General features: G+C 39.2%; 1 protein-coding gene across 7 annotated transcripts in view; it reads right to left on the reverse strand.

Annotated features, from left to right (window-relative positions):
• The window catches only part of fryl (FRY like transcription coactivator), a 318,781-nt gene that overhangs the window by 106,931 nt on the left and 196,999 nt on the right, over positions 1-14,851 (reverse strand). For all 7 annotated transcript variants that reach the window (XM_033028305.1, XM_033028264.1, XM_033028273.1 and 4 more), the window contains 8 exons: positions 14,513-14,750; positions 14,211-14,396; positions 12,260-12,346; positions 11,188-11,456; positions 10,666-10,855; positions 3,479-3,603; positions 2,976-3,033; positions 800-891 (listed from right to left, as the gene is read on the reverse strand). In XM_033028305.1, coding sequence (XP_032884196.1) covers positions 800-891; positions 2,976-3,033; positions 3,479-3,603; positions 10,666-10,855; positions 11,188-11,456; positions 12,260-12,346; positions 14,211-14,396; positions 14,513-14,750 — 1,245 coding nt within the window. The remainder of the gene's footprint in view (positions 1-799; positions 892-2,975; positions 3,034-3,478; positions 3,604-10,665; positions 10,856-11,187; positions 11,457-12,259; positions 12,347-14,210; positions 14,397-14,512; positions 14,751-14,851) is intronic.

The raw sequence follows: 14,851 nt of genomic DNA on the forward strand, positions 1-14,851 counted from the left end.
ACAGGCCTGTAGTCTTTAAGACAAGTAATCGTTGCCTTTTTGGGTACAGGGACAAAAGTGGAGACTTTGAAGCAGGCAGGGACAGTACATATTTGCAGGGACTGGTTAAAAATGTCTGTATAGACCGGTGCCAGCTGTTTGGCACAGAGCTTAAGTGTAGAGGGGGGGAAACATTGTCAGGTCCTGGAGATTTCTGACTTTTTGTCTTCTGAAAAGCCTCTCCACCTCCTCTATTTTTATTGTTGATATTGGATAAGTGATGTGGTGCAGCACAGAGGGTGTGGGTGATTGGGTGTGAAGTGGTGATTGGAGAGGGGTGGGTGTAGAAGGGCCCAGTCTTTGCAGACTGAGGTCAGGCTGTGAGTGGGTGTGAATTGTTGGTTGGGGTGGGAAATGGTCCAGTCTTTTCATACGTCACAACCTTCTATGCCTTGCCTATTAATGTCTCTTAAACATAGTGATTGTATCTGATTCCACCAATAATTCTGGCAACACGTTCCAGATAATCTACACTATCAGTGTAAAAAAAAAAACGTTCCCCTCAAATCCCCTTCAAAATTTCTACCTCTCACCTTAAACTTATGCTCTCTTGATTTTGATTCCGATACCATGGGAAAAAGATTTTATGTACCCTATGCAGGCCTCATAATTGTACGTTTATCAGAACACTTCTTAGTTTCCTTCATTCCTGGGAAAACAATCCAGTTTATCCAACCTCTCCCTTTTACAGCATAACATTTCTGTTGTAGCTTGTCGAAAACTTGAAATACATGAAATATGCTAATGCTTTGTTCTTTACCTGTGACTAATCACACCAGCATCTGCCAGTAGTTCAAAGATCCTCACGAGTTGCACTCGCAAAATGTCTCGACGCCTGCGTCGTTTCATATTCTGTGTAACACACACAATTTTACTTCATAATCTGAATTTTACCCAATATTACAGGTAAAATAAAACCAACACATAAATCTTGTTGAATTTTTGACGTAATCTACTGTAAAATTAGTTAAAAATCTGAATATAATTAATTAATTTACAAACGATTAGATATAACAAAGTAAAATCACGAAAGACATTGCTCACAGAGTGATTCAACCCACCTCGTCCACGCCAACCTGTGCGCACTCATCCATATTAATCCCATCTTCTAGTACTTAGCCTGTAACCTTCTATGCTGAGGTAATTCAAGTGCCTATCTAGATACTTTTTAAATGATGTCAATGACTACTCTCTCAGATTTCCCCCCCAGTCTCTCTCATTTCTGGGAAAACGAGCCCAGTTTATCCAATCTCTCATGAAGTGGTGAGTATATGGAATGCATTGCCACCACCCTCTCCAACAGTGCATTCCGGGTACTCATTGCTCTATGAGTAAAACAGCTCTCCGTCACATCCTCTATAAATCTCTTACACCTTGCTCTAAATCTATATCCTCTGGCTTTATTGACCTCTGTTAAAGGAAAAAAATTTCACCTCACAATCTGACCTCTCCTGTTCTCTTCCACTCCCAGACCTAAACTCTGTAGTCTATCAAAAATATTTATTTTACACAATATTTGAAAGATCCTAATTTCCAACAAAGTAACCTGGAGTAATGTTTTCTGAAGATTTTAAAATGAATGTAGTTTAAATAATAAAAATACAAGCAGTCAGGCCTTCAGCTGTAATACTATTTCACATAACTTTAGTTGCCATGAAAATGGCCTTAATTTTATGGACAGGGCTGATTGTAAATATCGAGCAAATATATGCCATTCTGATACAGAAGGACAACATTAAATATGTGGGATGATCATATCAAGCACATAAGTGAAATCGACAGTCACCAAACTTTGAGCACCTGTATAACAACAGATTCTTCCATGATTTCAAATATTAAGATGCCTTCAGTTAGCAAAAAAATACAACTAACAAAGAAATACACTAAATATAAAACATATGTTAAACAACCATAACAACTAGTATCATGACGTTACATCTATCGATTTAAATTAAGTATCACACTATTACCTACCTTGAGAGAAAGTAATAATTAAGGGAGGCTTGCATGAATATTTGTGCAGAACTGAATTGTCAGAATAAATATTTCTTCAGGCAAGGTGAAAGAGGAAAGGTAGTAGGAAGATGGATTTACAGGGATATTATGTAGCTGGGCTCTGGAAACTTGATTTGTGATGCTAACGGGAAAAGTAATTTTAGATGAACACATTTTTATTCCTCACTGCCATCTTTTGGAAGTATGCCTTCAGTGGTAGAAGATACATTTTCAGTTTATGGATTATGGGATCAAGATTCATTTGAATATTTGAATAACACATCAACCTAGCAAATCAGCGCAGTACTGAGATGGTGATGCGCAGACAGAACTGTCAACTCTTGTGAGAAATATTAAAATAAGCTAATCCTGTTCAATGGATATAAAAGAGCAGATGTTCTCCCCATTCTCTTTGCCAATCGTAATCACAATTAACATCCTTGAATTAGGTAATTTGTACGCTTATCACATTGCTGTTTCTGGGACCAATTGCTTCTCAAGCCACAGATTGGATTTTGTTCAATGGACTTTGGATTCATCATTTGGATACCCATGTATCTTATACAAAGTAAATAAGGAATTTATCTGTTCATTATTTCCCATTATGTATCAACAATACAACAAAACAATCTGTAAAATCAAATATGCAAAAACATTCTAAAAAAATATTTTCTTAAAAAACAATTAAGGGAAAATATGAATTTGTTTAGAAAGGTTCCCAAATGGATGAAAACATCAGGAAAATTCTGTAAATGTGCCTTAGTTGGCAGCATGTTCAGAATTATTTAGATGCATGGCACCCATTTTTAAATTTTAAATTAGTTTGTGAAATTTTGCAAACTAAACCTGAGAGTTTATTCTTTCAAAACAAAAATTACACTTTGTTCAGATGATTTGAAAAATTAACGAAGAAACAGGACTCTAGTCCACTTTTCCTTTACCTCTGGTCTTCTTTCAAGTGCTTCCTTAATAATGGGGTGGAGTTCTTCTATTAAATCTCTGTAACAAAGCAACCAAGCAAAAAAAAAAACAGCATTTCATTTTCTTGAAGTAAAAATACACACAAAATGGATATTCAACTTTGCCTGCAAATTAATGGCAGTCTTTGTTTAACATGAAGGAAGTTTGAAAATTTGTCAGATAAAACATATTTTGTTGATGGAAATGCACTTGTCCGAGAAGTGGCAATCCACAAAGACTACTCAGTTTCTTTATATTTTGAGTCACATGAAAACCAAGCAGAGCACGAGAATATCTTCCTTGAATATAACTGTTAAATTTGATTATACATAATTGAGCGGCTTTAGAAGCGACTCTGCAAAATGATGGATAGTTAGGTAAACCTGCTCTCCAAATACATTCAAAGAGAAACTGAATGAAATATATCTTAAGGTGCTCTGTTTGTTCAGAGGATGTGTGAATTTTTGAAATTAAATCCTCTTACCTGAATGCTACAGGATTGGTCCTGCCAAGCCCCAGCACCAGAGATTCTGTAATTTCCATGCTCTCAGAGCGCATCATTGGAACTATAAACTTGAATAATGAGGATGGGGACGGAATGCCAATTACCTGAAATTACACAATGAGTCATATTTAATCAACATTTACATTTTCAGAACTTGATGTCATTTATTCCTCAGGTCACGACTGGAAATATCAAAATTGGCTTTGTTAACAACACTCTTGATTGAAGCAGAAATATATACAGTATATTCAAACCATTCTATGATCATAACATTAAAGGAGATTTATACTTTTAAAGTTATAGTGCACAGAAGCAGGCCTTTATTCTGGATGTTTATTCTTAACTGCAGTCCCGACTGTGAGCAGAAAATATATTGTCAAATTAAAAAAAGGACATTTTCTTTTGAATTACCTTACAATCTTTCCAGAAACCAGAACTGTAAACAGCCAAAGGTTGCCTTGTTTCAAAATAAAGTTAGGTACACAGAAGGTTTTCACCATTTTAATTTAAACAAAAACTTTTTTCCAACAAGGTATTCAAGTCTGAAGCCAAATATGAAATGCGAAATAAATGCAAATGTTCACACAATTAATCAAGTTCAAGTGAGTTTATTGTCATGTGTCCCTGTATAGGACAATGAAATTCTTGCTTTGCTTAAGCACACAGAAAATAGTAGGCATTTACTACAAAACAGATAAATGTGTCCATATACCATGATATAAATATATACACACATGAATAAATAAACTGGTAAAGTGCAAATAACAGAAAGTGGTTATTAATAATCAGAGTTTTGTCCGAGCCAGGTTTAATAGCCTGATGGCTATTACAATCCAAATTACAATGACTTTTCTATTTATTACCCACAGTATAAACTATTTTGGCAGGAAGGGTTTAAGAAAAAGGGAGTCAAGAGCTACAGATAATTGACTAAATTTTACTCATGTTTGCTCCCATAGTATTTGTTATCCTTGCTCCTTCACCCCAAACTCAAATAGTTTGTGTGAGCTCAATGCAAAGGAAATGTTTTAATTGAGATCTTTGTGAGCATTAGGACCAACCATTAATCAATATGATTTAGCAATTGAGAAACATAGAAGAACTAAGATGAAGTAGATAAATTTGAATCAAATCAGCACAGAAGAGAAAAACATTTAAGATGGTGAGAAAACATCAACTTGTCCATTAATGAGTTGGAGGAAAGGCAGGACCAATGAACCCTGAAAAAGACAAATCACTTTACACATCACGAGTCATTGACGATAACATTCACGATTGCCTCCAGTAGCCCAGGACAACTTTTGGCCAACAGTGATTGTGATCGCAAATTCGGTATTAATCTCGTGGTCTACCTTGCAGCCCTAACACATAGATTCAAGACCAAGAGAAAGCCCCTCAAAGAACTGAAGAGGTGCTGCCAATGTTGCCTCTGCAAAAACATATACAGTGCCCTCCATAGTAGACAATAGACAATAGGTGCAGGAGTAGGCCACTCGGCCCTTTGAGCCAGCACCGCCATTCAATGTGATCATGGCTGACCATCCCCAATCAGTACCCCGTACCTGCCTTCTCCCCATATCTCCAGACGCCGTTATTTTTAAGAGCTCTATGTAGCTCTCTCTTGAAAGCATCCAGAGAACCTGCCTCCACCGCCCTCTGAGGCAGAAAATTCCACAGACTCACCACTCTCTGTGAGAAAAAGTGTTTCCTCATCTCCGTTCAAAATGGCTTACTCCTTATTCTTAAACTGTGGCCCCTGGTTCTGGACTCCCACAACATCGAGAACATGTTTCCTGCCTCTAGCGTGTCCAAACCCTTAACAATCTTATATGTTTCAATGAGATACCCTCTCATCCTTCTAAACTCCAGAATGTACAAGCCCAGCTGCTCCATTCTCTCAGCATGTGACAGTACCGCCATCCCGGGAATTAACCTTGTAAACCTACGCTGCACTCCCTCAATAGCAAGAATGTCCTTCCTCAAATTAGGGGACCAAAACTGCACACAATACTCATAGATGCTGCTGCACCCGCTGAGTTTCTCCAGCATTTTTTTGTGTACCCACAATACTCCAGGTGTGGTCTCACTCGGGCTCTGTACAACTGCAGAAGGACCTCTTTGCTCCTATATTCGATTCCTCTTGTTATAAAGCCCAACATGCCATTTGCTTTCTTCACTTCCTGCTGTACCTGCATGCTTACTTTCATAGACTGATGTACAAGGATCCCCAGATCCCGTTGTACTTCCCCTTTTCCCAACTTGACGCCATTTAGATAGTAATCTGCCTTCCTGTTTTTGCTACCAAAGTGGATAACCTCACATTTACCCACATTAAACTTAATCTGCCATGCATCTGCCCACTCCCCCAACCTGTCCATGTCACCCTGCATTCTCATAGCATCCTCCTCACAGTTCACACTGCCACCCAGCTTTGTGTCATCTGCAAATTTGCTAATGTTACTTTGAATCCCTTCATCCAAATCATTGATGTATATTGTAAATAGCTGAGGTCCCAGCACCGAGCCTAGCGGTAACCCACTATTCACTGCCTGCCATACTGAAAGGGACCCATTAATCCCTACTCTTTATTTCCTGTCTGCCAACCACTTCTCTATCCATGTCAGCACTCTACCCCCAATACCATGTGCCCTAATTTTGCCCACTTATCTCCTATGTGGGACCTTATCAAATGCTTTCTGAAAGTCCAGGTACACTACATCCACTGGCTCTCCCTTGTCCATTTTCCTAGTTACAACTTCAAAGATTAGTCAAGCATGATTTCTCCCTCGTAAATCCATGCTGACTCGGACCGATCCTGTTACTGCTATCCAAATGTCCGGCTATCTCATCTTTTATAATTGACTTCAGCATCTTCCCCACTACCGATGTCAGGCTAACTGGTCTATAATTCCTTGTTTTCTCTCTCCCGCCTTTCTTAAAAAGTGGGATAACATTAGCTACCCTCCAATCCACAGGAACTGATCCTGAGTCTATAGAACAATGGAAAATTATCACCAATGCATCCACGATTTCTCAAGCCACTTCCTTAAGTACCCTGGGATGCAGACCATCAGGCCCTGGGGATTTATCAGCCTTCAGTCCCATCAGTCTATCCAACACCATTTCCTGCCTAATGTGGATTTCCTTCAGTTCCTCCGTCACCCCAGATCCTCTGGTCACTACTATATCAGGAAGATTGTTTGTGTCCTCCTTAGCAAAGACAGATCCAAAGTATCTGTTCAGTGAAGACAGATCCAAAGTACCTGTTCAAGTGAAGACAGATCCAAAGTACCTGTTCAATCCAAAGTACCTGGGTTTGGGACAAAGTACCATCATTTATTTATTTGCCTCTGTTCTCCACAATTTGAGATTTGTAATAGAAAAAAATCACATGTGGTTAGAGTGCACATTGTCAAATTTTATTAAAGTCCCCTCATTTCAGGGTACCATAATTTTTGGGACACAGCAATGTCATGTAAATGAAAGTAGTCATGTTTAGTATTTTGTTGCATATCCTTTGCATGCAATGACTGCTTGAAGTCTGCAATTCATGGACATCTCCAGTTGGGGGCTAGTCCCGATCAGTTTTCTCTTCAGCATATAAAAGGCATGCTCAATTGGGCTCTGATCAGGTGTGACTTGCCCACTCAAGAATTGAACATTTTTAACTTTGAAAAACTCCTTTGATGAAGTTTCAAGGACTTTCTGGTGTATTCTTTAAAAGTGTAAAATTCTCAATGACTCATGAGATCCTCTGATGTTCAAGGCTCTAAGTTTTGAAAGATTCTTGAGGAAAGCACTGAGCATGCTGTACCAATGTAATGCTTATAATGTGGCAATGCAAACTGTGAAAGCAACAATATCTGAAGCAATCCACCCACATGTTCTACCAGGCACCACTTGAGGCAGAACCTTTGGATCCATCCGCCATTTCAGAACCTAGAGGGTCGAAGTGGACACGTTATCCTCAACCCCAAGGACTTGCTGAAGAAGAAAATGATTCAAAGAATTCCTGCCGCAGTCAGAAATGAAACCCAATGACGTCTCCCAATAAAACTATTTTTTTCCAGCCACGTGCAATTTCAGCATTAGTTATATGGCATAAATTAGATGTGTAAAGTCAATCAACGCAGGCATTGGGAGTGATTCACGAAAGAATCAAGATTATTGTCTCCATTCTGGCTTTCAACAGACAAAAAGATTACTTGTGAACCCTTTTACTGCGGATCATGAGAGCTGTTGCTTATGGGAAGCGTAAGCTTTGATTTATATAGCATAAATAAATTATCAAAACAAAAACAAAGTCAAAGTCCTGTCCCATCACTAAGGCTCTGAACTCCATCACAGCATTGATTATACAGCATAAATCAACTCGTTCAGTCAGGGCAAACATTAATGTTTTAATGCTAGTGATTAGACAATGACAGTATTACTCAGATGTTAATATAAACTGAGCAAGGCCACAACTATGTGCGCATCATCCATGCCAAAAAAGTTCTCAAAGACGGTTAGATTCTTGCTGAACCCAAGGAGTTTTGAAAGATCATTGCTAATGCATCAGGTAACTCAAGGCCAACTCTTAAAACCTGGAGATAAAGCTGTTACATAGATGGGATTTGCCAAGTTTTAATCCTCTTTATTTCCACAGTACTTTCGCCTCAGTGATATTAATTACTTTAAATTTCATAGTCACTATATTGTTGGTTATGCTTCATTTCTGTTATATTTATTGTTTTGATGACAATAGGTACAAAATATCCTTTTCGTGCCTTTGCCATTTCTTACCCACCCCCCGATAATGTCTCTTGTCCCAGCCTCCGTAAGCTCTATTTTCACTTTAGCAAATTTAGCTTCACTCTGGTTTTTGGTCATATATTGGTGCTTTACTAAACTCTTCCCAATATCACACTTACTTCTCATCTTGATCATTTTATTAGTCTCTTTTTTCAATCTAACATTATCTCCAACTTCCTTAAATGTATTACCTCTGTCATGGAGTTATTTCTCATTGAGAATTTTGAAATATTTCTTATTGCTTACCAGTGATTGATCTACAATCAAATAATTGCTTGTCCCAAACTTAAACTCAGGACGGTACACAAAAATGCTGGAGAAACTCAGCGGGTGCAGCAGCATCTATGGAGCGAAGGAAATAGGCAACGTTTCGGGCCGAAACCCTTCTCAGGACGTTAGATACCATACTCACAGTTCCTGTGGCACACGTGCACTCACAGATTCCGCGACAAGTACATACCCACAGGGAACATGCACATAGACACAGACTTTTCTCCACACATTTTGGCTTTGTCAGCACCATTCTCATCCTGTGTCAGTCTCCCCCTTTACCTAGCTGCCTCTAATGTCCCTTCCTTTCTCTCCCTCTCACTTTATTCAACACCTACATTCCTCCATTCTTTACCCAATCAGGCCTCCACCAGCTTTCCATTCGCCAGCCATGAATCCTCGACAACAACAAAACTTCAGAGCTACCCTCAATGAACAATTGCCCACCCAGTCCAGCAACCATAAATGCCAAAGCTGCAGCCTAGCCATGGTCCCCATGCGATAGCCTTTGAGAAACGTGCTTGCCTAAGCAATGCTGATAAAGGGGAAATAAAATTCAACTTCGTTCCAAAGAGACATTAATATAGTAGAAAGGGCTCTGGCTGCTCGTCAGAGTTTATATTATCCCAGCACTCATTTCTTGGGACTGATGTTTAAGCCATAATCACTTAAAACGAACACACCAAACTGAACAAGCGCTGTTTCAAAAACTCACAAACAATGCCAAATGATGGCCAAAGCCCAATATTGGTTGGCGGGAGAGTATAGGTGACTTTCATCAAGTACTATTTTCACCTGGGAAATGTAGAATCTCAGCACAGGAGGTCATTTAACCCATCAACATACATATTGGGCCGGTGAAAGAATCAGTTTTCCCATGAATCATTTCAAGATACAAACACATTTTGCTACTCCAACTGTATTGTTTTGAAATATTAAACAATTAAGCCATTTGACAATAGGTGCAAGAGGAGGCCATTCGGCCTTTCGAGCCAGCATCGCCATTCAATGTGATCATGGCTGATCATCCCCAATCAGTACCCTGTTCCTGCCTTCGCCCCATATCCCGTGACTCCGCTTTATTTAAAAGCCCTGTCTAGCTCTCTCTTGAAAGTATCCAGAGAACTGGCCTCCAGGCAGAGAATTCCGCAGACTCACCACTGTCTGTGAGAAAAAGTGTTTCCTCGCCTCCGTTCTAAATGGCTACCTCCTTATTCTTAAACTGTGGCCCTAGTTCTGGACTCCCCCAACATCGGGAACATGTTTCTTGCCTCTAGCGCGTCCAAACCCTAACAATCTTATATGTTTCAATAAGTGCCCCTCTCATCCTTCTTAGCTCCAGAGTGTACAAGCCTAGCTGCTCCATTCTCTCAGCATATGACAGTCCCGCCATCCCGGGAATTAATCTTGTAAACCTATGCTGCACTCCCTTAATAGCAAGAATGTCCTTCCTCAAATTAGGGTACCAAAACTGCACACAATACTCCAGGTGCGGTCTCACTAGGGCTCTGTACAACTGCAGAAGGACCTCTTTGCTCCTGTACTCGACTCCTCTTGTTATAAAGGCCAACATGCCATTCGCTTTCTTCACTGCCTGCTGTACCTGCATGCTTACTTTCATAGACCGATGAACAAGGACCCCATAGATCCCGTTGTACTTCCCCTTTTCCCAACTTGACGCCATTTAGATAGTTGTTCAAGAAGGAACTGCAGATGCTGGAAAATCGAAGGTAGACAAAAATGCTGGAGAAACTCAGCGGGTGCAGCAGCATCTACGGAGCAAAGGAAATAGGCAACATTTCGGGCCGAAACACTTCTTCAGATTGACGCAGGGTGGGGGGGGGAAAGAAGAAAGGAAGAGGAGGCCTGTTTTTGATACCAAAGTGGATTACCTCACATTTATCCACATTAAACTTCATCTGGCATGCATCTTCCCACTCCCACAACCTGTCCAAGTCACCCTGCATTTTCATAGCTTTTGAATGTTTAAATAGCTTTTTTTAAGGGATCTAAAACAAATTCCGAACAACATTTTTTTCTCCTGCCATTAGGCTCGCAATTAGTTTTTTAAATATTTTCAAAACATTCGAGTGTGTACTTACTTTAGAATCCAGACTATATCCACTATCTGGTGTAGACGCCAGCGTCTCAGGAGGGGAGCAGCGCACTGACCCAGATGGAATCGTGTTGCATGTTGCTGCACTGCAGCAAAGAATAAGGTAGTTTCTCCAAAGCCCAATGTATGAATCATTGCCAATTGTGGTGCTCACCTTCTTGGCATTTATAGGACTGCTGCATAGAAAGATAAATTAATATTATTAACTTTTAAAAATGCTTAAACTTTAGTACATTCTTTTTCAAAATTATCTCTGTGCTAAAGAATAAGTTCCTCATAAAATAAAAAAAGGTGGAATAAAAAGACAAATATTTGAGCATTAAAAGCCTCTCTAAAATTTTAAGAATTGTATTTTGGTTAATGTCTAATTTATTGTTTCGGAATTAAATTCATTAGTTAATTTAATACATACATCATGCAGGAAATGCATAACTTTTGTATGACTAACAGAAAAGAGACAAACGTCCGGTCAACATTAAGTGCTTAAAACTAATTCAGAAGGACTCACTTTATGTCCACTTGTGGAGAAAGCATCTGTAGACGAGTATATGAATACATCCATGCAAAACTCAGTGCTGAAGGACAATGTTTGGGCAAATTTTCTTGCTTGAGGAAGCTTGACAAACTGATTACCCAAGGGTCCAGACCCTGTGTCACATGTGCAAATATCCAAATATGTGAAGGACTGACCACATCAAACTGATGACTGATGGGAGAGGAACTCCATTCTGCCAGTGTCTGGAGGTCGATACCACTGGGGCAATACAGCAAGTTTGTCTGATTCAAGAACAAAAAGTACATTAAAATTAGGAGTTACTTTGAATATACATCACCAAAGGAAATTATATTAATTTATTCAGCGTCTTAAGAAAAAACTCAGCAAATCTTAAACAGATTAATAGGTTTCCTTTCCTCTCATAATACAGATTGTCATATTCTTCAATTGGATATAATTACATCGCTAACAGCTGACTTTTAAACGGACAAAATAAGTCTCTTTATTGTGGCAAACATTATTTTTGAGTGTGATCCTTTGCTTAAATGACGTCCACAGAAATATATTTGACATTCAGTAGGGAGAGATACTGATAAACAATTCCTTTGAATCACCCGGTAACTCAAAGGCAGAGAAGATCAATTAGCCTTGGAACATACAGTAGGTTGAGTGCAGGGAATCATTAATGTGAATCCATTTTACAAGAAGATAATACGTCTGAAGTACGTCATGGAGATAAATATTGAATTAGGCTATTGTTCTTACTAGCCACCAAAGAATCATTGTATTATTAATAATGTAACCTTTATTGAGAACTCTATTGCTAAAATACGGAATTGTCATTAATAGGACATATAATGTGTATTCTAACTCTAGGTGGTGGTGTCTTGTATATTATCATAGACATCTGATATTCATGACAAAATAGGGTTAATACGAGTGCTAAATTAGTCACTGGGTAAGCAAATTAGATTCATAAAGTTCACATTATAAATAAAGCATGTTTATAATGTATTCAAAACTGTCAACAAAACATTAACCCTCAAACCATACAGTATCAATCAATCCTAGCTCACTGCTCTACCTGGTCTGCTCCAGTGAGGTGTATAAAACTTTCCAGGATGGAAGGGCTTAATCGATCCATGACGTCAATTGCCAGCTCCTCATCCCCCTAGGGAAGAGAGGAAAATACATATTTACTACTGCATAAGATGTTGAACGGATAATGAACTTAGTTAATTTAACACTTTAATGAAGGTCCAACAGACTAATTCACATAAGTGGAGGCCACACCTGGTGCACCAGCCACAACTGGCATAAAGCTGAAGTACCAGACACACCGTATATCCAAGATAATGTAGACACAGCCCTTGATTTGTTACAAATATCAGAGTAAGAGGTCAGATGCTCAATGTCCTGCACATTTTGTATTTTCACATAACAAAGCATAGTAGACATGGATATTAAGACCCACCTGGCCAGCTTTATAAAAATCCTAAACTGACGCCAAAATACAAACAATATTCTGATCATTCTATGATCATTTCATTTCTAATTACAGGAATAAAACCATGTGTTCAAAATCAATTCAAACAAGGTACTGTAAAAATGGCTTGGCACAAGCAGAAGATGTCATTGATAAGGCAGTATAGTCGAATTCCAACCACCTGCATCATTCTTAAAGCTGGCACAACAGGCAAATTTTGACAACAAGACATACTTCATAACATGCATCTGTGGGGGGAAATGGATGGTTGATGTTGCAGGTCAAGTCCAGGTTTCAACCCGAAACGTCAACAATTAATTTCCCTTCACATACGTTAACTGGCCCGCTGAGTTCCACCATCAGTTAGAGTCATAGAGTGATACAGTGTGGAAACAGGCCCTTTGGCCCAACTTGTCCACACCGGCCAACATGTCCCAGCAACACTGGTCCCACCTGCCTGCACTTGGTCCATATCCCTCCAAACTTGTCCTATCTATGTACCTGTCTAACTGTTTCTTAAACATTGGGATAGTCCCAGCCTCAACTACCTCCTCTGGCAGCTTGTTCCATTACCCACCACCAAGTGAAAAAGTTACCCATCAGATTCCTGTTAAATCTTTTCTCCTTCACCTTGAACCTATGTCCTCTGGCCCTCGATTCCCCTAATCTGGGCAAGAGACTCTGTGCATCTACCCGATCTATTCCTCTCATGATTTTATACACCTCTATAAGATCACCCCTCATCCTCCTGAGCTCATTTTTTGATATGATTATGGGGTTTTTTAATAGACAAGAATAAATATGGAAAACCTGTATGGGTGATAAAGTGAAAAATACTTATGTAGGTAAAAGAGATCACAAATATGTATTTATAGAGAAGATTATTAAAGCACCAATTCCTATGACATGGTAAGTGATTGAGGCAATTTGCAAGGGAAATGTTGAATGAGTAAATAATGCAGAGAAGATACTGCACTGTGCACTGGACGGCAGGTTCAGGATAGTTCTAGCAATGACACCTTGGGTTATTCCCTTCCATGTCACATGATTCTAAGATGATTACAGTCCAATACAGTAGCAACAAATTCCTTCAGTGCAGAAAAACTTCTCGAAGAAAATTTTTAGTTTCAATTAAAGGCGCAAAGTGCTGGAGTAACTCAGTGGGTCAGGCAGCATCTTTGGTAAACATGGATTGGGTCGGAACCCTTCTTCAGATTGCTCCAGATAGCAGGATGAAGAAGGATCCCAAGCTAAAATGTCTCCAAATCACGGTTTTCAGCAATGCTGTTGGACCCGCTGAGTTACTCCAACACTACGTACCTTTTTTGTTGTATACCAGCATCTGCTTTCTTTGCATCTCTATTTAGTTTCAATGTTGTGCTTATTTATATGTAACTTTTGTTTCAAAGATCTACATGCCAATATGCATTTTGCGTCAGTTCACAATGAAGCTGCATTGCAGAATAGCTGGACAGAACAAAGTGATATGAACATCCATACTCTCTTTCACAACTCTTGGTAATAACATTTAATTAATTGTGGCACTGACCTTTGAGAGGCCTAAAGCTGTGAACAAACTCCTAATTTCTCTTAGAATGTTGACAGCTAGTTTCCTGGTGGCATGCCGACAGCTGCAGAGAACCACTAAAGCAAAACCTTCCACTGCATGGAAGACAGAGGAATAAGGGCTCCGTTCAAGTGGAAGTGTGTGGGCAGCTCCATTGGGAACGGCACGCTGTGGATACCAAACCAAACGTGAGTAAGGAGGAAGCAATAAATTACAATGCAAGTTAGCAATTGAACTGTAAAGAAGAATAATGGATTGTTTATTCAAAAAAATGTGGTCATTACCTGAAGATCATGACCTTTCACATGAGATTGAACTGCTTGCTTCCAATGGTTTATTAATTGTACCAACATCTTGACTGAGTTATCAAGTAGTGTCGGATGGACATCATTCACTTCTCGGACAATGAATGATACAAATCCCGAGAGGACATCCTCCCTCCAGTCTGGAAAGTCAACCATTAAAGCCTGTAGCGTGGTGAATGCCAGACCACGAAGTTCTTCATCCATGTGTATGGTGAGTCTATAATTTTTTTAAAAAAGAATAAATTATTTACCAAACAGTGAATTTCTAGCCTATAATACATTCCTCTCCAAACTTAAAATTATACAGGTTGCTAAGGG

This window comes from Amblyraja radiata, chromosome 1 (assembly GCF_010909765.2).
Source record: "Amblyraja radiata isolate CabotCenter1 chromosome 1, sAmbRad1.1.pri, whole genome shotgun sequence".
NCBI lineage: Eukaryota > Metazoa > Chordata > Chondrichthyes > Rajiformes > Rajidae > Amblyraja > Amblyraja radiata.